A 25,522-nucleotide genomic window follows, 5' to 3' on the forward strand; every position below is an offset into this window, starting at 1 on the left:
TATACAAATTCATACACACAAAGCTGGATATATTTGTAATTTCCAGTTAGTCCCCGAGTTCAGCACTCGGTTCAACATGTTTTGATCTCACTCCTCCAAAGGAATGGACAGCAACTTGTTTTCCTAGAAGGCAGAGTGTGGGATGAGAAAGAAGGCATGATGGCAAATTTCATTTTCTAAAGTTGCCAGAGCAGATTCAGTTGCTGCTTGCACCACCTATCCTAAACTTAGTAGAACAACAAGTCTTCCTCATCACTCCTAATATCTGGCTTGTTTTCAAAACAGGGAGTCCTGCTGTGCTGGGTAAACCTAAGGTTGAATGTCAAGAAAACTTCCACAAGTTATTAAATGGTAAAATGTATATTCAACAATGATTTGGTTTTTAAATGGCTCATGACTGATGGAAATACGTAGTGCCAATATGCAGATTCTGTATATCTAGTGCATATTTAATTGTAAACAGATGGTTTGATCTTAATTGTAGATGTTTTAATATTTCTTATTGATACTATGTGATCAGTATTTACAACTATGAGCTACAGATGAATATTATATACATATATATATATATATATATATATATATATATATATATAAATCAGATACTGAGGGGCTCTACATGCATGTTATTATATCACATTCAGAGAGTCTAAATAATAGCAATATCTAGGAGTAGGAACAATTCTTCCAGTTGAATCTGGCTAACAACTACAACTACCAATATCTTCCTAAATAGCATACTACTTTGACATATTTACTTCAGTTACCTAAATTGCTCTTACATGCTGCAGTACACTTCTACAATCAGACCTCCATATCCATGGATTTCTTATTCACAGGTTCAAGCATCCACGGCTTGAAAATATTTTTTAAAATATACATTTAAAAAGCAAACCTTGATACTGTCATTAAGGGGCACCATTTTACTATGCCATTGTTTTTAATGGGACTTGAGCATCCACAGATTTTGGTATTCCTGAAGGGTCCTAGAACCCAACCGCAGTGGATATCAAGGGCCCACTGTCACTCATGCAGCTCTAATGGGCTCATTTGTGCAGGCTTTTCCATTAAGAAATGAAACTGAAGATTAGATCAGTGTCCTCAATAACACTCAGTAACACTCCACCTCTATGACACAAATTAACTCTAATAAAGGTTGCTAATCCATGAGACCTTTGTAGGTTCAATGCACTATGATTTGATTAGGAGATGGCTGCAGCCAATGAGCCATCTGACCATTGGGATGATGAGGGCATCACCCACTCCAAAATTCCCTCCCTTCCCAGTCATTTTCACAATGCAGCACTCTTTGAAGCCAGTAGAGCTGTATGCTGATCCAGAGAAGGCTTTCTCTCTGTCCCACTACCCGCTCAGGCTTGTTTGATGAAAACAAGGGAGAGGGCTTTCTCAGTGGCTACTCTCAGACTTCGGAACTCCCTCCCTGGAAAGGCCAGGATGGCCTCATCCTTGCTCACCTTCTGACATCAGGTCAAAAGATTTCTGTCTCATCAGGCTTTTATAAATCAATTAAAGTTGGACTTTTAATGCTGTGCAGTTCTGTTTTAAGGTTGGTATACAGTCTTTTAATGCATTTTTAAATATTTTTAATGTTTAATGTTTTTAATTTCATAAATTGTTTAGTTGTTTTAAAAATCTTATATAAGATACTTCTGTATTGTTTTAATTAGTATTGTTTTAGATATGCTATCTGTCTTGAGTCCCACTATCAGGAGAAAGATGGAATAAAAATGAATACAACAAGAACAACAAGATAAAGAACAACAACAACAGCAATCAACACTGCATTACAGGCTTTTCCCTGTGTGTCCTGTTCTTCATTGCATGCTCTGGAGCGTTCTATTATCATGTACTGTTTCTTATTTGTTTAAAAAAACCCCAAAGTACGTCAGGTAATGTGGGCTGTGCACACATGTCTGAATCATTAGTTCATAAATGAAACTAGGCACAGGGAAGCTAGAGATAGGGAGTCCTAGGCGGGTTATAGACCGCCGCTTTGAGGCGGTCTGCCGCCGCCGCCGTTTGCTCCGTAAGAGAGCCGCCGCACCCACACCACGCGGCTCCCTTGCGGAGCAAAAAAGAAGCTCCAAAATGGAGCTTCTTTAAGCGGCGCCTCTATGACGTCGCGAGGCGCCAGGGGCGGACTCGCGACGTCTGTGACGTCGCGACACGTGCGGATGCACAGCATCCGATACGTAAACATGGTGGCCCGCATGTGGAAGGGGCGCCGCCATGTTGTACATATGGAATACGTACTAGGGTTAGGGGGGTGCGGAAGCACCGCCCCTTCTTAACCCTAGTACGTATTCATTACGTACTAAATGGCGGTCTGTAACCCGCCATAAAGCTATTTTCAGTAGTATTTTGTTCCCTAAGGATTCAGCAAAATGGTTCAAACAGGGGTACAATTTTCCTGTGTTAGCCACTATTTCACATTAGCATTGACATTCTAAAGGAAGCCATAACCGTATGGAAATCACCTTCTGAACTCCAAATCCATTTTAAACATTTTTTTCACTCTTTGACTCTTAAGAAATCCACAGCTTGTGTCAGTGATACACATTCCATCCTTGCTAATGCTGTGCAGAGAAGAGGAATGGCCCACAGAGAGAAGGGAATGTGCATTTCTTATGTCGATTCCAGAATTGCAAATCTGGTCTGCAGGGAAGTAGTGTTGTATCTGTACCAGGCCTGCATGGAATGCCCAGATATCAAAGTGGGTAGATCCTTTGCTTTCACTAACAGGCATGCAAGGATGGCAAACATCCAAACATCCTCCTTGTAAAAGCCCAGTGTGGGTAAAGAATGTGGTTTTTACTACCACAACATTTATTTGCACACCATTCCTTCTGCATATATGGTCAGAAAAGAACAAGGAACTGTCCCCATCATTTACAGATGGACTGGTAGATTTTTCAGTCTAATTTATAAATACACTAAGCCCTTCCAGGAAAAAAAAATCCTAGAAAAGAGAGAACTACCCTTTTCAGGTTTGACTGTCTTCTCCTTCACATGATCTTGTCTATGACAGCTACATTTAAGTAATTGCTCTGAGGAAGGGCTCTGTTTTACGTATACAGTAATTTTATGGGGCTATATATTGATGTAAGGATGTTTACATTTTGAGTAGCAACTCTGAATCCAACTACAAACACTCCTGCAAGTTAGAAATGAGAAGAATGTTAATTACACTGTATCTTCATGAATCTCTTCTTCTCCAGTAAAGACATTTCCCTTAAATATACTTAGCTTCTCAGTGCTCCCAAAATTCCATACATTTTAAACATAGCTAGCATGAAGGTTTCTGCATTATACCAATTTAGTGTAATATTAAGGGGAGCTTCCTGGTTACCCTTATGTTTTACCTTTTTAATTCCGATATCCTCAGTACATAGGCAGTATCAGTAGGACACTGAATTGCAAATCTCTAAATTGCTAGTTCAAAACCCACCACAGACCCATTAAGAGACTACAGGCAAGTTACTCTCCTCTCATCTCAGTTTCCAACACACTAAATTTGTTATATGTAGATAATACTGATGTACTTTACATGGTAGAGAGCCAGTGTAGTATAGTGGTTTGAGTGTTGGACTAGAATACTGAGAGGCCAGGGTTCAAACTCACACTTGGCCATAGAAACCCAGTGAGTGACTTTGGGAAAGTCGCTAGGCAAAGCCCCCTCTGCGCAAATCTTGCAAAGAAAACTCTGTCATAGGTTCGCCTTAGGATAACCCATAAATCGGAAATGCCTTAAAGGCATGCAACAACAACTTTACATGGCTGTCATAAGGATTTCTGAGATAATCCTTGGGAAGATTATCCCAAGATTATCTTGTGCCCTCTGGAACTGCTCCCTTCCTCAGAAACTCTTTTCCATGGGAGGCTAGACTAGACTTTCATTGGCAAGCTAAGACGTTTTTATTTAAGCAGGTATTTGATATATAATCATATCAGCATGGTTTTTATGGAATATGTGTGTTTTAGTCGTGCTTTTATATTTTGTATATTTTAATGTAATTTTATACTGTTTTAGAAGATTTTAAATGTTATAAATGTTATTGTAATTTATTAAAAAAATCTTTTTATCTGTGAACTACCATGGGTCCCTTCTGGGAGAAAGCTGACATATAAATGTAATAAATAAATAAGATCAATATCCAAAAGTGATATATTCAGCCCTCCATATCCATAGATTCCTTATCCACAGATTCAACCATTCATTGTTCGAAAATATTCAAAAAATATATAATTTCCAAAAAGCAAACCTTGATTTTGCCATTTTATGCAAAGGCCGCCATTTTACCATGCCACTGTATTTAATGGGACTTGAGCATCCATGGATTTTGGTATCCACGAGAGGGTTCTGGAACCAAACTCAGCAGATATCAAGGGCCTATTTTATGAAAGTGCTAGTTGAATCAGCATTATTATCCATTCACTACACCTTTTCCTGAGAGATTGTTACATCATTCTTTTACAGAATTTTAGCAGAATGTCTTTCACAAAGAAGGAGGCTGTATAGTTTCAGAACAAGGATCTATATTTGTTTCCTGGTTCCACCCTGTTTCTGAATTGCAATAATAATGATGCCACTTGTTTACTGTCTTTCACTCAAATTCTGGGAAGAGGAATATCTGGTTCCTTAAAAAAAGGATCAAGCGGATTTGTTCACATGGAACAATAATCTGGGGATTCTAGACAATCTGGCGTATTCTGAGCAAGATTGTACATACAGTCTATCTGCTCCCAATTTGCTCCTCCTTACCAGTATTAGCACTAAAAAACCAGGGGTTGATGTTTTCGGGTTAGTCTTCTGAACCAAGTATTTTCAGCAAATTAAGATAGGATTTGTAAATCAAGAACATGACATGGTTTATGATCCTGACTTGTAAGAGCAATGACAAAGCAGGATCCTGTTTGAATGACACACTAAAAAATAACCGCCAAACCATTCTGAGATTGCCCTCTTAGTACTTATGCACCATTGAGCAACTGAGAACTACAATAAACCACAAAATACAACATCATTCAGGTTAAATAAATAAATAAAAAACAAGAGTTGCAGCAGATAAGAGAAAAGCACCAGATTTACCCCCATCCCCAAAAAACCTACCTAAAAATAAAATAAAAGACTGACGAAAGCAGGAATGTCTTTTCAGTGGGAAACCATAAGATTTGGGGGTGCAGAGATGAGTCTCAGAGCAAAGAATTTCATCATATAGGTAGGTCACAAGGAAAGCTATTCCTTGTTATCCATTCAATCTCAACTATTATTGCCAACTTACTCCTCTCATTATAAGTCCCACGAATCTTTATAGCAGTTAAATTGCGGAGCAGCTTCTGGAACTCAAAAGGGGTAAGAGAAGGCCTCCAGGGATAATCTGTTGCTTCATGGAGCCTAATGGAAAGAAGAATACATTACTTTCAAATCTCTGAAGAATTTAGTTTTGCAATGGTCACGTACAGAACTCAACCATTTGATGTTATTGTGCTGTAGCACCAGACTCTGCCAAAGCTAAGCAAAGAGGTTTGTGTGCTTGGTTTCTCTCTCTCCTTCCCACCAGCCAAGATAACAGGGTCAGAAACAACTTCTCAATCACCCTTCTCTTCCCTGTCCCAACATCTCCCCTCCCGCCCCAACTACTGTAATTTGACAGTCTTTTAATGGGTTGCTCTTGCTAGGGACTGCCTTGCAGAACTGTAGGTTTATTGGATAAGCTTTCCAGGAAGATCTTCCAAAAACTTCCCGATCCAAAAGTGCCACAGCAACAGCAATGCAGTCTCTCCACTACCTGGCTTCTGAAAGCACCATCAATAACAGGAAGGTGTTTAAAAATTGTTAGCCTGTGGTTTCAAAGTAAACATAGTTCTGCTGTATAATAACACTCAAAATCTACAATATTGTTATAGTTAGTTTTTATGGGTATTTTGGGCTATGTGCCCATGTTCTAGAAAAGTTTATTCCTGACGTTTCGCCAGCATATGTGACTGGCATTTTCAGAAACGATTTCTCTGATGATGGCAGCCACAGATGCTGATGAAATGTCAGGAATAAACTCTTCTAGAATATGGCCAAATAGCCTGAAAAACCCATAAAAAACTATGGATACTGGCCATGAAAGTCTTCGACTTCACATTGTTATACTTGTTCTCAGTTATATGGTGCAGAGGGATATCTGTGTAGGCATGGTTATTTCTCCTTCTTGGCCATGTGGGCTCTTGAAGACAGAGTTGTAAAGTCCAGGAAATGAAATTTAAAGTCCAGTCTTGAAAAAATGTAGGCCTATGAATCCAACACAGTCATTTTCTTCCTTTCTCCTGTTTGATGTTTAACAACTTTGTCTGATGCAAGAAGCCAGTGGAGCTTCGAAAGCTTGCTTCATGTATTTTGTACTTTTAGTGGTTTGAGCATTGGACTTCAACTCTGAAGACCAGGGTTCGATTGCCGCTTGGCCATGAAACCCACAGGTGACCTTGGGAAAGTCATATGCTTTCAGCCTCAAAGGAAAGCAAATCTCCTCTGAACAAATCTTGCCAAGAAAACACCAGGGTAAGTTTGCCTTAGGGTCGCCATAAGTTAGAAATGACATGAAGGCACACAACACACATTAAAAGTATTGCTGTTTTATGGATTTTAGATGTTATTGTACCTTGCCCTATAGCCAACATGGCTACCCTTGAAAAGTTCTGCTGTGTTTTATTCTATGTTAAACTGTGTTTTATGTTGTGTTTGCTTGTGCTTTCCTCTGATCAATCATGTATTCCACCAGAAACACGCATACACACACATATACGTTGCCTTACCTGAATGTGTACTTCAGTGTGTTCTCACTGGGATAGGAATTGCCTTGAGCAATCAGAGGCACTGATACTCTCAGTCCAGCACCTTCAAGAACTATGTCCTCAGCAGAAAGGCGTGTGTCCCGCCTATCGACCCGAAAAGAGAATGTCAGGTTTTGCCCATAACTCAAGATTTGATTTCCAAGGAACTTGGCTGAAAGGAGAACAACAAAGTTCACATCCAAGTAATGGTAAAAGCAGAAAATTTAAATGCAAATAGGCTTATATTGTTTTATACAAAAGTTAATTATTCGCATAATATACCTGGTGCAATGAAGTAAATGGGAAAAGGTGTGTCTGAAATCACAGATATTTCTTGAGTCTCAGTGATCCACTGAACAGAGATTTCAGAGCCATCTCGCTGTTCCGCATGCCACTCTTCCTCTCCTGATAGCCACAGAAAGAAATCATTGTATGCTAAGGATGTATTATTTCACAGTCAATGTAGCGGTTAAGAACACACTAATTGTTTTTTGTATTCTTGCATGACAACTTACCTTATATAATGTACGAGGACAGACCTTATTAGTTGGGCCACAATTGAAGCATGCATGCACAACAATAAAACAGAATTTCTGGATCAACATGGATTATTGTGAATGGGCAGAATGGTAGTGCATGGACATCATCTGGCCCTGCTTTGCTTCTCCACTCTGATGGGCACATAAAACAAAACAAAATGGAGAATCTCTGCATGATGACCTTACTACTTGATTCCTAGTCCCTAGGGGCCTAGGGTCTGGATGTCACATAGAGCTTCTCATTTCTGATTTGATTTATCTGTTTGTGCAAAGCAGAAGCAAATGAACTCTGTACACTAGCAGGCTGCTCAAAATAAACCACACTTACTGTTATGTGCAAATCTGAGCTGGTATAATTTTAAAATAACTGTAGTATTAAAACTAACAAAATAGCAACAACTATCCTGGCTTATAATAAGAGACTAGTATCCTGGTCCCAATGTAATGAGAAACTTTGTATTAACAAACCTGAGATAACTTTTGTGTTAAAATGCATAAAGAGAAGGGTTCACAGGAGCTCAATACTTGTACTGAGTCCAAGAAGCCATGGCTTACTGGACAGAGATTGTAATGCCCGAACTAGAAGACATTGGAAATAAGAAAGCTATTTTTCTGTGTTTTCATAAATTGCTCTGGTTTCCAAATAATAATTCTGAGAATCAACATTATTCAATGCCCTCACAGATGTCCGCTTTCTAATAAAGTTGCTACCATCTAGCAGAAGGCAATTTCAAGTGGCATGGAGACTATACGATTGCAGGGTATAACATCAGTGATTACACAGTGGTGAAGATCTGAAAAAGAAAACGTGGTTCTTGACAGATCCTCTCAAGGGGACAACTGGCAGTGGTGCTTTTTCTTCCTGGAAGTATATGAGAACACCGGAAAAGCACAGAGATTAACTACTACTCTTTCATACAGAAATATATTTTAAAAATTTGTTACTGTATTTTGACATCAATTTGGATGAGCCACTGGGGAATAAGTAAGTTGTCTGGAACATGGAATGATCCTACATGTTTGCCAGTGAAGCTTGTGTTATACTACTAAAGAAATCTAAATAAAAAAACCAGAAGGTTGCAAAATTCCAACAATTTTAGGACAGCTACCCCCCCCCTCCCCCGAGCACCTTATTAGGGTGCATAACTGGAAGGTATATCCTCCAAACGGCTTAACCAGTTTAGTTTCCTGGATGTTAGCACTGAATATTAATTTGCTGCATAACCTAATTTGGTCTTGCTTCCATTTCATTAATTTACAATATCCGCATATTTTTTTACTTGTGTGGTCAGAACATTAAGTGTGTTACACTGTAGTAAACATGGAAAGCACCAATGTTTCTACGTTAAATGAAGATAATTTTAATGATTTATGGTATGGTTACTACCATTGTCTTATAAACTTACCACTCTGGAAACTAGAGGTAATTCTGTAGATGCTGTATCCATTGGCATTAGTGCAGACAGATGAATGCCCAAAACAAAAGCAGGGGGTACATCCCCTAGGATTACTGGAATCCAGGTTAAAAAAGCCAGGTTTGCACCTAAAAAGAAAAAAACAACAACTCTGAAATGTCTAATCCAAGTACTTCTCTCTTGTTTTTATTCTGTACTCCTATATTCGTAGCTTTAGAACAGGTCAAATCCACAATACATCATACAGCCACACTAGATCATTGGGTGGAAATGCTCCACTCTTATTATTTTCCATCCATGTAAAACAATAGCTACAACCCTGAAAAATTGTTCTGAGAAGGGCATGACATAAAGCAGAAGTTGGCCTGTTCGCATGGTACAGCAGGTAGACTGCTGGGTATCAAACAGGAAATCTTGGATTCAAATTCTGACTTAAAATGGCCCTTCACTGTATAGCGCAGTTGTTTTTGCCATGGGTATATCAGTGGATAGTACTACAAGAGCTGTGGCCACCCTGTACAAAAGAATATGTACACAGAGGTGACTAAATACAGTTGGCCCTTCTTATACACAAATTTTTTATACACAGATTCAAGCATCCACAGTTTGAAAATATTTTTAAAAAGTATAAATTTCAAATATCAAACTTTGATTTTCCATTTTTTATAAGGGACACCATTTTGCTACGTCATTATATTTAACGGGACTTGAGCATACACAGATTTTGGAACCAAACCCCAGCGTATAACAAGGGTCCACTGTAGATGTAGTTGTGATTGCTGTTAACCACGAAGCCACCTCTGACCACATCAATATATTTCTCTTCCCATGTCTTCTTCCCATGGCCCAAACAGTCCTTTTTTCAGTACCCCAAACTTCTCCTTTCCCACAAACATGGGGAAAAAAATCTCTTATGAAAATTTCCTTCTGCATCTTCTAGGTCAGATGCAAATCAGCTGTCTGTGAGAAGGAGGTCAAAGTGGAGATCTGTTCTCAACCTGGAAATTCATTAGGTGGCTCTCAGTAAGACACCTTCTTTCATCTTAACGGAGTTTAGTCAGAATGACATAGCATTGGCCAAAATATTTAGCTATGGGATCTCCTTAAAATAATGAGAAAATTCTAAAAAGGGAAGCTAAATTGACCAAAGTCCAACATCAAAAATCCTGACATCAATCAAAACAACATATTGTTGTTTTATGAGTTCAATTTGTTTCCAGCTGATGGCAACCCTAAGGTGAATCGATCAGAGGACTTTCTGATAGAATTTGTTCAGAAGGGGTTTGCTCCATGCCTTCTTCTGATGTGACTTGGCTGAGCAGAAATTCAAACCCTGGTCTCCCAGTGTCCTAGTCCAACACTCAAATCACTAAACCACACCGGTTCTCACAAGACAACATTACCTCTCACAATGGAACCCCTCCACATTGTCTTTACAAGTGCAACGCCCTGTTTCCATGTTGCACTCATCTGTGCTGCCAGCAGGATTACAAGAGCACCGCCTGAAGGAAAAGAAACCCATCAGACTTGTCAGAAAAATAAGGAAACCCGGATTCAAGACTATACACTGACACTGGATACAGCTACTCTCATCTTCATCATGGTTTACCAGGCTAATTAGCTTTTACCTGCAACCAGCCTCTGTGAGAGAGTGGAAACCAGGCTGACACCTATCACATTTGTCTCCCATCACACCAGGTTTACAACTGCACCGTCCATAGTTGTCACACTGTGTGCTGAGGGAGCCTGTAAAAACAAAGTGAAATTGGTACACTTAAAACACATGCACAAAAAATCCACATATGTCTGTTGTTCATCAATCAATGCTCTAAAGAATTAGAACAAGTCTTTATTGTATGCCGTGAAGATCCCAATAATATATTATTTCTGTAGTCTTCCAGGACTATCATGATGATACTCCAAATTAAGCAAGTCTGAAGCCAAATGTTTAACTATGTGTCAAATACACAAAATGTAATCACTTTAACATTCCCAATTTAAGCTTCAGGACTTGGGCCAGCTGTTCCATTCATGCTGCAATTATATTACATTTAAATGCTCAGCATTTATATAATGCCTCTGATATTCAAGAATGTCATAAACATCTAAACAATTAGTGCTGTCCTTCTGGTACTGGCTTTCTAGCTATCTTCTCAAACTCCACTTTACTCCCAGTGTCATCTAATTTTACTTTGGAATCCTTAGGATCAAGTACCTTTTCTATCTATGCCCCTTGCCTTGTTATCGTTTTGCATTTCAGACAGAAACAGTATCATACACAGACACAGGAGTCCTCCCTCCACACACACACACACACACACACACACACTCTATTTAACTTTCTTTGGTCTGCATTCTATTTTTTATTTTGGCTTACCATATGACACCTCATTTTCAGGCTGGCTGAAGGAATGACCCAGAACAAGTGTATTATTCCCTCATGCCAAGGAATTTTAAAAATCAGCCAATGATTCAGTCACAAGAGGCTGAAGCTTGGATGCAGCAAGCAAAAAGAACAACCCACAAACCTTCAAAATTGCTCTCCTTTAACTTGTTAGGAGCTGTAATTCTGACAATAACACACTGCAGAAAGAGTATGGAATCCATTCAATGCAGAAAACAATTCCCTACTTCTCAAAGTTTGGGTTTAGACCACACCAGTTCAAATGCGCATTCAAGTAACAGAATGCTCCATATGCAAGCAAACACATTTTTAAAATCTGGATGATAGAAAGAAATGGTTCTAGCCATTTCCTTGGCATGCTCCTTTCCAATATGGTAAAGAATGTTTCTGTGGGCAGGATTCCACCTTCTAGCACAGACAAAATCCACTGGCCTGATGAGAACTAGGGCAACTACCACCAAAACAAATCCAAAGGTTTTCACAGAAGATGTGTACAATCCCAGTGTGCAAGAAACCACCAAGATGTCTTCACTTGTCTGCTCATTCCATTACTTAGACCTATGGACTTCAGAGATGCAAGCTCTGAAATAATGCAGATGCTAATCTGTTAATACAGTTGCTCCTCCATTTTTGCAGACTTCAGGTCTGCGACCCTTGCTTACTTGGGAGGAGCAAACGGAGGGGGTTAAAATGGGGCATGTGCCCCCATTCAAACCAATGGGGCTTGAATATCTGCAAGTTGCCATTTTCGCGAGTGTGTGTGTGTTTCCGGAAAGGTTCCTCCATGAAAACAGAGGGCTGACTGTACATTGGCCAATAATGAGCTTCCCAGGTGGACTTTGATAACTAAATAAAGTGTGGTGCAAATATGCCATGTCTCCACACCACTTTCTTCTCCACTCTGATGAATGGAGACTAGGCAGTGGCAGAACGGAAGCAAATATGATTTAGGCAGTCCCACATGCTAACTGTTACATTAAAGCCTTTGAAAGTCAAAAGCAGATGAACTGGTTTGAAGTTAACAGATGTATACTGTGGAGATACTTCCAAAATTCTGGTGCATTCAAACTTGTTAGTTTACTTTTTAAAAGTATTATTTATTTGTGAAAACGTCTATACTACTTTTCATTTTCTAAATTAAAAAAAATCCACAGTGGCATACAACAGTGAATAGATACAACAGTGAATAGATATAAGCATATTTAACAGCAAGGCATCCATACTTGGATTAATTAAATAAAAAAGCAAGATTTTTCTTTTAAAAGCTATTTTTTCTTTAAAAAAACAACTGCCACCTTCAGGCTAAACAAAACCCACAGGTTTGAAGAAGGATTAAACAAAGCAGAAGCATTTAGCAAGGAAGAGCTCTTAAATGCCTTTACCATATACAGTCAACATTCTTGTGTCTGGCCTATAATTATTTAGAAACAATTACTCAGACAAAAATATCATCTTACATCAACACACACACACACAGTTTCTCTCTCTCTCTTTAAATATGTGCTGGCTGCCTGTGTGTCATGGAATATACTACAAGATTTTAATGCTCCTTATCGAGCCTTCTAAATTTGCCCTTGAATGACTGAGCTATCAGCCTTCATTGTTACACTGTTATACCCAGGTGCAAAGTCAAAATAGGAGTCTCATCACAGCCCTATTCTGGTGGAGAAATGCAAATCACAGTTTAAATTGGTGTCTGAGTTTGGACACCTCATCTTAGAGGTGGAAATTACTCTGTGAACTTGGTTTTAAAACAAAGAGATTTATATATACATATTCCATCTCTGTGTGTGTGTGTGTCTCTCTGTCTCATACACACACTGAGTTCAAAAATCTGTTTATTGGCCAGAGTGAGCAAAACACAAATTAATTTAGGGAAAAACAAAGAAGGGATAAACTTATCCTGTGTGCCAAACACTGGAGCCAGCCAAAAGTTTAAACTCTTCACTTCAAGAGGTAAAATGCTGTACACACCTGGTGACACAGTGTTGTATCTTTCCAAAGATGTACCCTCTACCCCTGACACTGGATGCTCCAACCCCACTGGCTCTTTCCCCCCTATATATCACATCTATTATGTTCACAGTCATTTTGCTGTGCTTTTAATAAAGCTAACCTAGGAGTAAGGCTTGGGAAGTTACTTAAAAAGTAACTTGCTCCCATTACACATTGCAGTGTTCAACAGGTAACCTATTCCCATTACTTGTGATGATGCTAGAAATGGAGGAAAATTTATATTGCTTGTTGCACTGATTATTATTTTTTATTACTTCCTGGTTTTGAGGGGGAAACCCTTAGAATAAATAAAATAATGACATGAAACTCGGATTTTTTTTCTTTTTCAAATTGTAAAAATAACCATAAAGTAACTTTTAAAAGTAAATAGATGCCAATAAAGTAGTTTTCTCTTCCCCTTAACCTTACATTTGGAATCCGTCTTTATTATCACCCCCCAAAGTCACTAGTTACTTTGTAATTCAATACTTCTGAGCTCTGCTTAGAGCTCACATCATACACATTATGATTTTAATTGGTACCTTTTACAAATGAGCATTAGCTAGTTGCTGAAGCTATTAGTAGGCTGAGAATTTCCCCCTCCCAGCCTTTCTAAATGAGGAGGAGGAGGAAGAGGGCAATGACAATGACGTACTGCCATCCATGTCATCTAACAACTAAAAAGCACCCAGAAATTCAGAATTCCTACTACTCACCAACAGGGTTGCAGCTGCATGGAAGACATGGTTCCTCACTACCAACACGGTAGAAATTCTCTCGGCACCTCTCACAGTTTGGTCCATCCGTGTTACCAAAGCAGCCAGTGCAGTGGCCACCATGGCCCGTAGAACGGTACAGCTCAGGATCAAAATAACACTCCTGTGATCGTCCATTGCAGTTACAGGCTGTATGTAAGGCACAAACACACATTTGTTCAATAGATTATAAAGCAGATTTCCTTTAAATCTTTTCCATTCCCACCCGCCACCAAACCAGCCTCCACAGCAATAGACTCTGAAACAAATACTATTAGGTCTATAATGTTCTAAGTCCAAAAATAAAGACTACTGTATAAAAAATGAATAGGTCAGAAACGAAAAGGGGTTAGGGGATGGGTAAAGCACAAAGCCATTCCTGTAAGGAATGGTTTCTGCATGTTCAGAGATGACAGAGTAGGTGTTTACTCCTTCAGAAAAGACTCTGCCTTAACCATACAGAAAACAAAGACTCCTTCTACAGCATCTATTCTATATAGTACCTACAAAATAAGGAAGCATTCTATACCACTCTCTTTTTAGTGATCAGCTTTTTAAAAAAACAACAAAAACACCAGAACACCGTGGTTTGCTCTCTTCTAGTTCACTGAGTCACCACAAATACCACCAGGCAGAGAGCACTGCAACATGTGAGTATCCACCTCTGCCTATGACAGAGAATTCTGGATAGTTGTTTACAGGTAGAGATATACTCTGGTCTTCAGAATTGTAGTCCAACACTCAAAACCACTATGCCATGCTGGCATAGATGGGGGGAAAGGCTAAGGTGTAGAATGGGGAGGTTCTTTAGCATGAGAGAATAGTGGCTGAAGAGAACGGCTCAGCTCCCAGGCCACCAGCTGCCAAGTGACCAACAGGCCCATTCATCAGCCTGCCTTCTCAGTGTCATGCTGTGCTTGTAAAAGTTAGAATCTATGCTGGTGAGGGAATTCTGGGTGCTATAGTCCAAAAAAGTAATGTTTCCAAGCTTCTGGTGTCATCCTTCTTCAGTTCAGCTAGACTACGGGCAAACCAAAGCAGGAGAAGACAGGAAGAGATGTATATGAATTATAGCACAAACCAGAATGGATTTGACAGGGCTTACTTGCCCTAAGAGCATGCCCATTGCTCCAGGAAGTGGAAGCAATCTGCCTTTAGAGAAAAACTAGGCTATGGCAACTGTGCTGCAGCTGGAAAACGCTGCTGGGTTGTTGGATTTTCCACCCAGCTGCCTTTCCAGCTGTGCTAAAGTTCCTATCCTTCCCACAGCCTTCCCACACAGTTATGCTGCTCTCTGGCATGCAAACTACAAGAAAGATAACGGTGAGACCAGCCACCCACAACTGCATCCTGTTTGGGGGAGGTGGTATTTCAGCTCGCTTTTTTGCAGACAGACCTAATTGTTCATGTCTAGGACACAAAGCAGAACAAGAGCCATCAGACATCAGGTCTGCTGGGCCTTCAAATCAAATCACGACTTCAAATAGAGAGCTGGGAACAGTGGCCATGCTGGCTGGAAGATTCTGGGAGCTAGAGCCCAAAAAGGTTACTTTTCTAAACACAGCATCCAAAGTGGGAAACAACAATGTAATCTGTAAAGGCACCTTCCATCTTTTCATGTGACAGAGTAGTAATATACATCAAGTGCAGGAGGTTAAAATGTGCTTTCAAAAATGGCACGATGTGGGCAGTTCTATCATGACAACGAAGGAAAAGCGGAATTTTCTAAAACAATGCTATAATTCACAGATAAATTGGCAGGGAAGGAGCTCACAGAAGAATCACCAAAGTGCAGAAAGCATCTCATCCTGGACTAACTTACCAAAGGAAAGTGAAAGATGCTGCATGGTGGTATTATCTGGGTTAGCCTGCTGTGATAATAATGCCTATTCACCATTCTCACCTCTGAACAGAATGAAAAAAATTGCATACTTTGATGAACTAAAGCCCCTCCTGCCATCCATACTGTAATGATGGTCAGCAGAAGCTCAGGAAAAGTTCTGTTTGTATAATCAATGAGATCTGAACACAGAATGACAGCTTACCCTATGAGTGTTTTGCAAACTGTTTGCTTCCATATAAGATTTTTACCGAACCACTCAGCCAATACTGTCTCGCAACCACTGAACCTGAGCCCTCTTTCCACTGTCCAGGATCCGTCCCCACTCCATCCCACCAGGCACCTGTTTGGCCAATGTGTAAATGAAAGATCTTACAAGGTGTGGCATGCATCCTGCAACTACAAGGGGAAAATGATAAATGGATACAGAAGGTCATTTTAGCAGAAGTACTGTCTCTTCCTTCTGCTCTTCTTGCCTGGGAAAAGACTGTGCAAGGCATTGACCTGAAGGGCAGATACTGGATGCTGCTTCTTTCTGGAGTTTCCGGTCTGTATCGCAGAAGAGTGGACCCTTATCTGCTATTAGTCTTCCAGATGCAATAAATAAATACATAAATAAATAAATAAATAAATAAATAAATAAGCAAGCAAGCAAGCATCTGGAACCACAGATTTTAATCTGTGCCATTCTCCTGATCCCAACCCTTCAGTGTCAGAAATCTTGGAAGTCTTAAGGACAGAAATACATGATGTAAAGAAGCACAGAGCTTTTGCCAAAGACAGCTGCAGTCCTGCATTAAGTTGCCAATCTTTCCTTCCATTATGAATACAGGGTTGCATTCTACCCTGACAACATTACACAGAGCCAATAACAGAGGAAGAAAATGCACAACATGATGTTGTCAGTAGTTAAAACAAGTTGTATTCTATACTATGGAAGACCACAGAGAGCTTGTCATTGTTCTTTCTGTAACATGTGGTTTTGTCCAAAGATAAAGGAAGACATCTGAGTGCAATAAATGTTTCACAGTTACAAACAATCTATTGAAACATTGATGGTAGACATCCTATTGTATCCAACACCACTGCCTGCTCCAAAAGCCTAGAGCAATCTTTGTATGTCACAAATATATTTGCAACGTACAAAGATATACAATTGAAGAACCACATAGATAAACAAAACAGGTATCCTAACAGACAAGAAAAAGATGTTGCTTTTGTCAAAAATATTTTGCCTCCTTTTGCAGGGAAGTTGTTCTCATATGAATAGTTCAGAAAATTAATTCCCAAGGAAGGCATGGAAGAAACAAACAACTATTGCACACAAGTACTTTCAGACAAATAACTTAAAACAGACTTCCAACCTTCATTATGGCCCTTCTCTACTACATAGTAAGGACAGGAGTGGGTACCTTTATCCCTACAGACAATTTGGTCTACAACTCCCAGCATGGCATATGGTAATGGATGGTGGGAACTGTAGTCCCAAACCTATGGAAGGCAGCATTTTTAGCTCTGCAGAGAGGAACTGTCATGTGGCAGTCCTGAACTCAAGTGAACTCAACAAGAGGCCATCTGTGAGCCCTTTATGGCTTTTATCAATCCCTCCCGCAGAAAAGGAGTCATTCTGGGATCAGTGAAATAGCACAGATGTAAGATGCCTTGGAGGAAGCAGCCTGCTCTCTTGTATCATACAGGATGTTGTAAAATTCTGCATACCAAGACTAATTTTGATGGGCACATCTCACATTAATGTCTTCCAGCCCTGTGGCTAGGGAAAGCTTTTCTAACTTTGTTCTCACAGCAGTTCCATGGGGAAAAAGCAGTAAGTTGTAAGTTTAAACTAAACTTATCAATGTTTCACCCAGGATAAAGACAACAAATCCAAATTACTGTCCGTTTCTTGAATCACCTTACAATCTGTATTCAGGACGTTTTGAAGCCATGATCAGAACTGTCTGTGTGTCGTAATTCTTCCGAAGTTCAGAAGAAGCACAGACTACAGAGTTTAGAACCACCTCAGTCTTCAGTTTCCTGAAAATTTCAGCTTTTATTTAAAAAAACAAACAAATCCAATGACACTAGCAGTAGCATCTGCAAAGATGTGCTTGAAAATATGCAGCCAACACTGAATGAAGTTTCAGCAGCCAAAGGGGCTTTCCAATAAGAATTTCCAATTCTCAGGAGGAAAGACTTTAATGATTGGTTTAGCTCTTTGTCCCACCTCCAGGAATGGTACTTGCCAGATAATACGTGCAAAAGTAGAAGCACATTCCTGCTTTGGGTCAGCTAAGCAAAAATGCATGATCACCTCCTATTGTACATACATTACATGGCTACTACTAGTAGCCACACAGATTGCAGGTTTTTATTCTCGTGACTGTAGGATTTGGGTCACCTTTAAACGGATCAGTTATCTATTTATTTTGGCGTGTATAACAAAGGCTCTAGGTGATAATTGGTTGAGCCCAGACATTTATACTAAATCAACAACACGTGAATAAGAAATATATTTTCCATTTTGCAATTTGGATAAAAGGCTAGGTAAGCCAACAATAACTATAGATAATGAACCAACAGTAGCTAGTGTGGTCTGGATTTGAGGTATTAAGAAGAGAATTATCCAACACTCTGCTGGGCTCAATAAATTTCCACTGCATTATCACGTGCCAAGAGATAACATGAAACAAAGACATTTGAGGTTAGAGTTAAAAATATGTTAACCTCCTGCATTAATACAGGATGACAGAAACAGGAAGCCACTGGAGCTTGCCAGGAGGAAAAAGGAAGAGAACACACCGAAGTTTCTTAAAATTGGCTACCACCCACTTGACAGTAGGAGGTGGTGAAATAATTGGCAGGAAGATTTTTCTTCTTAGACAAAGCCAGATTATTTAAGAACAACCCCAACGCAAACTTACGCAAACATTCATTGGCACTCTCTGCTGTTGCTCTTCGCCAAGGCCGGTCGTTGTAAAAAGGGAGGCACTTTTCACAGTCAACCCCAAAGGTATTATGTTTGCAATTACAGGAAAGCTTCCCATATTCATTTTTCACACACTCGCTTGCATGGCCATTGCATTTGCACCTGAAAGGTAGGAACAAACTTCAAGAAAAAAACAGCAACATGTATGGTCTTTTACCAAACAAGACCATACTACCCAAGCAGCCAGAGACTGACTCACATTGGAGGAAATCCTGGGCCCTGGCTGTTCCATTGCTAAGAGGGAGGACATTCTGTGAAAGCGGAAATTTCTTTAATAAAGTGAATTGAGCAAGTACTCCTGCTTTATTCCAATGACAGCTGACATCCAACTGAAGGCAAAGCTTGGGGAATTTACTCTTTGGGGATGCAACTTCCAGGATCTCTGGGGGATTCTGGGATCTTTGCTCAAAAAAGTAATCTACCCAAGTTCTAGTAATGACTAGCAATCTAATTTAGTAACAGTCCCTGCCCCCTTCCCCCAAAGTCCAGCGTACTTCAGTATTACTTAGGAATCACAACAACAGATTCCCAATGAAGACAATAAAATTACAAATCAGCAACTATAGACTTGCAAGTCCAGGCTATGGGGACTGCTAATTGATTTCTCCCAAGCAAGCCAAGACATAGGCAATAAATAGCAGACATTTTAATCAGAGTGTCATTTCTATGATGTACCCTCAGATGCTTGCTTAGATGTAAGCAAAAGGCTTTAATGCCATATTGTCTGATCGCTAGATCCCAAGCAAAAGTGACTGGGTCAGATTTCTCTACTTACACATTCCAGCTACAAGGTTAATTCCCAATGCATGACGCTCATGCAAATAGAAGTGAGCAACTGAGTTGCAGAAGGAGAACTATGCCCAGTTTCTAATGCTATTCAGAATAGGTGGTGGAATTTGCAGAGTCCTTAGGCCAGAGTTGGGGAATATATGCCCCTTCCAGATGTGGGTGGATTATAAATCCCATCGGTCCTAACCAGCATAGCCAATGGTGAGTGTTAATGGGAGTTGCAACAGAACCACATCTGGAAGCCCATATATCCTGTCCCTAATTTAGGCCATGTTTGGCTCATTCAGAAGTGAGACAATATTACTATGTCTTCACACCTTGCTCAAACCTAAAATGGGTCTATATTTTGAAATAAGCAACTGCTGAGGGACATAAATCCAGAGCATATTAAAGTTTTCATATTTAATTGTCTGAATAAGAGAATTTCATTCTATTGTTTCAGGAGATATTCATCACTTTTACAGAAATTCAGAATCAATCCAAGAACTTTACAAATTCAGCCGTCATAAATCTTTGTGAGAAAACTAGAATTCTCATTTTAGACTCATTGAACAGAGGCTGGAGGGGAGTAAGCCAAATTCTAAAGGTTTTCTTTTCTTCTCATCTAAAGAGTTATACTGACTACATACAGGTAGATTCACCTTACTTATTTTTTTACCTACTGGCAATCCTCATTAGTTAAGGATAAAATAGGCAATAACAGAACTACCTTTAAACTTGATAAACACTCTATCACAGCTGGATAGCATACATTAAAAATAAAAGATGCACTTAAAGTAATGGAAATTTAGCTGCAGATCCCTGCGCTGATAAAATTGGAGAAGATGACCAAATGAGTTTGTTTCAACTATGATTCTATGATTCTATAAGAAGCTCTTAGGCCCTATATATTCTAAGGGAAATCCCTACCCCACCCCTTAATGCCTCTGCATTCTCCAGTTCTGGCCACTACCCCACCCTTTATATAGCTGTACAGGTTCAATAACAGATGATTTATGATACCACCCTTTCAGATGAACATGCACGTTAAAATAACTTGCCACAGACAGAAGATACCATCAAAATACAGCCAGAGCCCTAAGCAAATAATTATTCAAGCTATTAAGAAGGCAATTAAGTGTAGATTATTACTTACCTGCCACCCACAGCAAAATCAGAAATAGCATAATAATAGGACTTGAGAACTTTGGGATCATTAAAAACTTCATCTCCAAAGGTGTTCAGGCGATTTAGGCTTACTCTGATATCAGTGGCAGTTACCCACTCCTAGAAAGGAAAATGAGAATGAAACAGATAAGCCACAGAAATTCTTCACATACACAAATAGCCTTGTTCTCCAAGTATAAAGAATCCAGAAGCATTTAAGGGAAGTGCGAGAAAAGTTTGAGCTGTAAGAGGCACATATATGAACAAAACACAAAGAGGAGGAGGAGATTGGGTGAAAAATGCCTTGAGTGGAGAGAGGAAGGAGGGAAAGGCACATAACACAAAATATGCAGAGAACTTTTCTGTTTAAAACTACCAGTGCAATTTTCTTGTACTGGTGAACTCACTTAGCAACCCAGAAAAACAATGTGTATTGTAGCTTCCATAAAAATGTGTGTTGACAAGAGTACAGTCGGCCCTTCTTATACATGGATTTTTTATACACAGATTCAAGCATCCATGGTTTGAAAATGTTCAAAAAAGTATAAATTTCAAATATCAAACCTTGATTTTCCATTTTTATAAGGGACAGCATTTTGCTATGTCATTATATTTAATGGGACTTGAGCATACACAGATTTTGTTATACACGGGGGAACTTGGAACCAAACCCCAGAGTATAACAAGGGTCCACTGTACATCCTTATGTGTAATTATGTTATAAACCTCACATGTAAGAATCATTTGCATTTTGCATTATTTCTACCTCTAGAAGTCGAGACCAAGGTTTACAATTGTGACTAGTGATCAAGCAAAGACAACATCAAACAGCTGTCATCTGAAAATTATCTATCATGAGGCAATGTCTAGCATGATTTACTGAAGTAGTCATGTTCCCCTGTCTGCCTCACAACATTTGTGACAAAAGGTGATGGCCACTAAATATCTGTAGTGTAAGTGAGGACTTAGGATCAACAAAGAAAAAACATTAGATTGCAACACGCAATGAAGCAGAAACCTTTCTATATACTTGAGATCTTGAAGTATAGTACAGTGCTCCCTCGGGTTACCAATTTAATTCGTTCCGCGGCGCCGTTCGTAACCCGATACATTTCGCAACCCGAAAAGCCGCTGGAAAGCCGCTAGCGGCTAGCGGCGGCTTTTGAATTTCGCGCCGAAACGCGCCGAAAAAATCTTCGTAAGCCGAAAAATCCTTCGTAACCCGGAACAGTTTTTTTAAATCTAAGTTTTTCGTACCCCGGAAATTTCGTAACGCGGTGCATTCGTATCCCGGGGTACCACTGTATATCCTGGGTTGGAGGCACGAGCTATTAATTTTGAAAATACAGTTGTATCAATACAGTTTTAAATTCTGTTTGATTGAAAATCTCTGTCAACAAGAATCACTGATACCTCCCTCCCTTACTCAGCCCATGGCCATACAAGAAAAGGAAAAAGAAACTGTTTTAAGATATTCATGTTCAGACTTCTCAAGCTGTGTCTCAACCCAGGATAAACTAATACATCACAAGAAATTTCAGTAAAGAGAAGTCTCTTTGGGCCTCAGATCATCTACTCATGGAGGAAGCTGCCTGATTTCTCTCCATTATTTGGAGTCCTGGCCTTACACGTAGGCATCTCTAATTTGATGGCTCATATTGAAGGTTGGCTTAGGCAATTTATATTAAAAAAATTGGGGTTTTTGGGGCTATGTGGCCAGGTTCTACAAGAGTTTCTTCCTGACATTTTGCCAGCATCTGTGGCTGGCATCTTCAAAGAATGCTTGCCTGGAAAGGAGTTGGGTATATATATTGTGTGACCTGGAAAGGCAGGCGTGATTTGCATGTGTATTGTTTTGTTGCTAATGGCAGGCCTCAGGGTGGGAGGGTCTTCAAAAGAGGCCTGCCATTAGCAACAAAACAATACACATGCAAATCACGCCTGCCTTTCCAGGTCACACAATATATATATACCCAAGTCCTTTCCAGGCAAGCATTCTCTGAAGATGCCAGCCACAGATGCTGGTGAAATGTCAGGAAGAAACTCTTCTAGAACATGGCCACATAGCCCGAAAAACCCACAAAAAACTATGGATGCCAGCCATGAAAGCCTTCGACTTCACAATTTATATAATTCTTACAACCTCTCATAGTAAGCCTTTAATGATGTGAATGCATAAAGAATGCTTCCAATTTTATTTTATTTTTAAAATTCATTTCATTTTTTCTAAATGTGTGTACCTCAAGCACTACAAGTTTGAGTCACACTGAGTTATTTAAGTATGGAATTCCCCTGACACTAAATTCATTGCCAGAATGAAAAAGGAAAACAGAGCAGTTTTCCCATGTCCAAAAAGAGTAAAATGAAAGAGAAAGTACAAGACTCTTGTTAGGTTCATATTTTTCTAGGAAGTGAACAAGATCCAGTTTAGATCTCAACATCTAAAATGTGTGAATATGTGCCTTCACAGTTGCCTGTTGACTTATGGTAATCCATGAATTTCACAAGGTTAATGTGAAATATAGCCCAAAACATCTGGTATTCCTTGAAGGTCCATCCAAGTGCTATGCACAAGGAATCACCTCCTTTCTATATACAGTCAGCCCTCCGTTTTTTGGGGGGATCCATTCCGGACCCACCCACAAAAATAGAGACTCATCAATATTCAAGTCCCAGAGGCTTGAATGGGGTGCATGCCGCGAGCGCACGCAGGGCATGCACCACAGGGGTGCACCCCATTGAAATTAGTGGAGGTCGCCTCTCCATGAATATTCAAGACCACAGGTCTCAAGTCCCCGAAAATGGAGGGGTGACTGTACTAACTTTCTTTAGCTACAGCCATTTACATTAACAAGCTAGTAAATGCATTTTGTTTATTTTATTCGGGACATTTTTATTCCATTTTCCTAGGTCAAAGCAAACCACCTGATGCAGGCAATATAATCATTTTTTAAAAAACACAATCACAAAGAAAATTTTAAATGCTAAGAAGAGACCAGCAGGGGAAAAAATAACAATATCACAAATGCTATAAAAGTACAAGAAAGAGCCATCAAAAGCTAAGCAGGAGGCAGACCAAAGCCTTGTTCTTCAGACATAAGGAAATGCTACCAGAAATGTGAGCATATGGGTCTGGCAAGAAAGAGTTCCACAAGATAGTGCCACAATTTAGAAAGTGTTTCTCTCACATTCCCACCAATTATATTGGAGGGGGGGGGGAGAGGTTGTTGTAACTACAAGAAGGTCACTCCTCATGATTTCTGTGAGTGGGCAGGATCACACAGGAAAAAAATTCCATTCAGTATAGATGCCACAAACCATTTAGGAGTCTAAAGTTGCTAACAACCATTTGATTGCTCCCCAGAAGTGGACCAACACCCAGCACAACTGATGTTAACAGGATAGACATGCATCAATCACCCCACCCCACCTTATATGGAAATGAACTCCAACCAGCAGGTTGCTGTTTCTGAACTGTTTTCAATTGCAACCCCATCACTAAGCATGTGAAGTATGTCACAGCAGCCTAAAGTGGTGACTGAAAAATATGTGCCTATGCAGGTTCATTTTCTTCACAATCAAGCATTGTTGACACACCAATGAAAGATCAGCAAAAAGTGTACTTCTGTCTTATGCTATCTCCATCTCCCCCACTTAAAAGATCAGCATCACCAAACTGTGGAAGCTGTACCAAGAAGCTCATCATAGTCCATTATGTATATACTGCATTGTGCAACGCACAATTCAGTGAGTTCATTCAGATGTCCTGTCAAAGTATGGTTTGTCACTGTGAGTTCAGGCCTGGCTATATCCCTTCTCTCTTCACACCTAAATCAACACAACCCATCTCCTTATATCCTTTGCCTTTTGTCCTAATTTGAAGGAAAATGACAAGTTATCGTTTTCTCCAAGGTAAGAAACTCCCCTTGCCACACATATGGAGCAAGAGAGCCTAAGGGAGGTAATTATGGTTTAGTGCCACCCCAGTAGCAAAAATATTTTCCATGGAAGTCATCGGCCCGCACAAGTGGAATGCATAAGTCCTACCACACATTTTCTTCCTTTCAAATGATTTGCAATGTTTTATAGAACTGAATCCAGGAAGTTCAGGGAGAAGATGAAAAACTTAAGCAAATATGTGAGAATGGACTTGGTTTGCTTGTAGCTTTCCAGTCACAGAACCACAGGAGTAGGCAGAAAATACTGTAGCGTCCCTATATGAATGCTTAATTTAAATTGCAGCTTCCTTTCTTTACCATTCTCACAAACGTACTGTCACACAAGGGAAGTGGGCATTAACTGATTCATCTGCAATATTATCTGTTCTTTAAAACAAAGAGCCAAATTTGACTTTTGGAGCCTTCATTCAGACATGTACTGAATAGTCATTAGCATAACCTTCATAGTCACAGCAATCAAGTCCCCCCCCCCCCCACCGCCCCATCTGTTTCATGTATAAGTAATTTTAAACTATGCTAACTACAATATGAAAAGGAAGCAGGTGGGTCCAAAGACAAACACCACAACAATACAGTGCAACAGCTTTACTTCCTTAAAGGGAAGATGGCTTATTTCCTTATTAAGAGTTGTGAAGTGATATAAATCTGAATGGATAAACATTAGCAACAGTTTCCATCCCCCATTGAATGGAATGACTTGCACTGTAAACCAAAAAAGGAACAAATATCCAAGATTCCCCACTTATTAACTATTCTGCATTATGTATCCAATTCTGCCTATTGGATTATTATTTCATAGTTCATGTTCTTTCCAAGAAAGAGGGAGCAGGAAGAAGAACTACAACTTGTGAAGA

At 39.6% G+C, this 25,522-nt stretch overlaps 1 protein-coding gene across 1 annotated transcript in view; it reads right to left on the minus strand.

Annotated features, from left to right (window-relative positions):
* Window positions 1-25,522, minus strand: part of LOC149316585 (laminin subunit gamma-1-like) — a 138,732-nt gene that overhangs the window by 40,391 nt on the left and 72,819 nt on the right. The window contains exons 3-11 of the mRNA XM_089515877.1: window positions 20,699-20,829; window positions 18,710-18,876; window positions 13,910-14,098; window positions 10,423-10,540; window positions 10,198-10,296; window positions 8,786-8,922; window positions 7,123-7,245; window positions 6,823-7,012; window positions 5,304-5,416 (exon numbers count right to left, since the gene is read on the minus strand). Coding sequence (XP_089372003.1) covers window positions 5,304-5,416; window positions 6,823-7,012; window positions 7,123-7,245; window positions 8,786-8,922; window positions 10,198-10,296; window positions 10,423-10,540; window positions 13,910-14,098; window positions 18,710-18,876; window positions 20,699-20,829 — 1,267 coding nt within the window. The remainder of the gene's footprint in view (window positions 1-5,303; window positions 5,417-6,822; window positions 7,013-7,122; window positions 7,246-8,785; window positions 8,923-10,197; window positions 10,297-10,422; window positions 10,541-13,909; window positions 14,099-18,709; window positions 18,877-20,698; window positions 20,830-25,522) is intronic.

The sequence above is a fragment of the Sceloporus occidentalis genome, unplaced genomic scaffold, assembly GCF_023333645.1.
Source record: "Sceloporus occidentalis isolate IW3139 unplaced genomic scaffold, rSceOcc1.0.p SCAF_3, whole genome shotgun sequence".
In the NCBI taxonomy this organism is placed as follows: domain Eukaryota; kingdom Metazoa; phylum Chordata; class Lepidosauria; order Squamata; family Phrynosomatidae; genus Sceloporus; species Sceloporus occidentalis.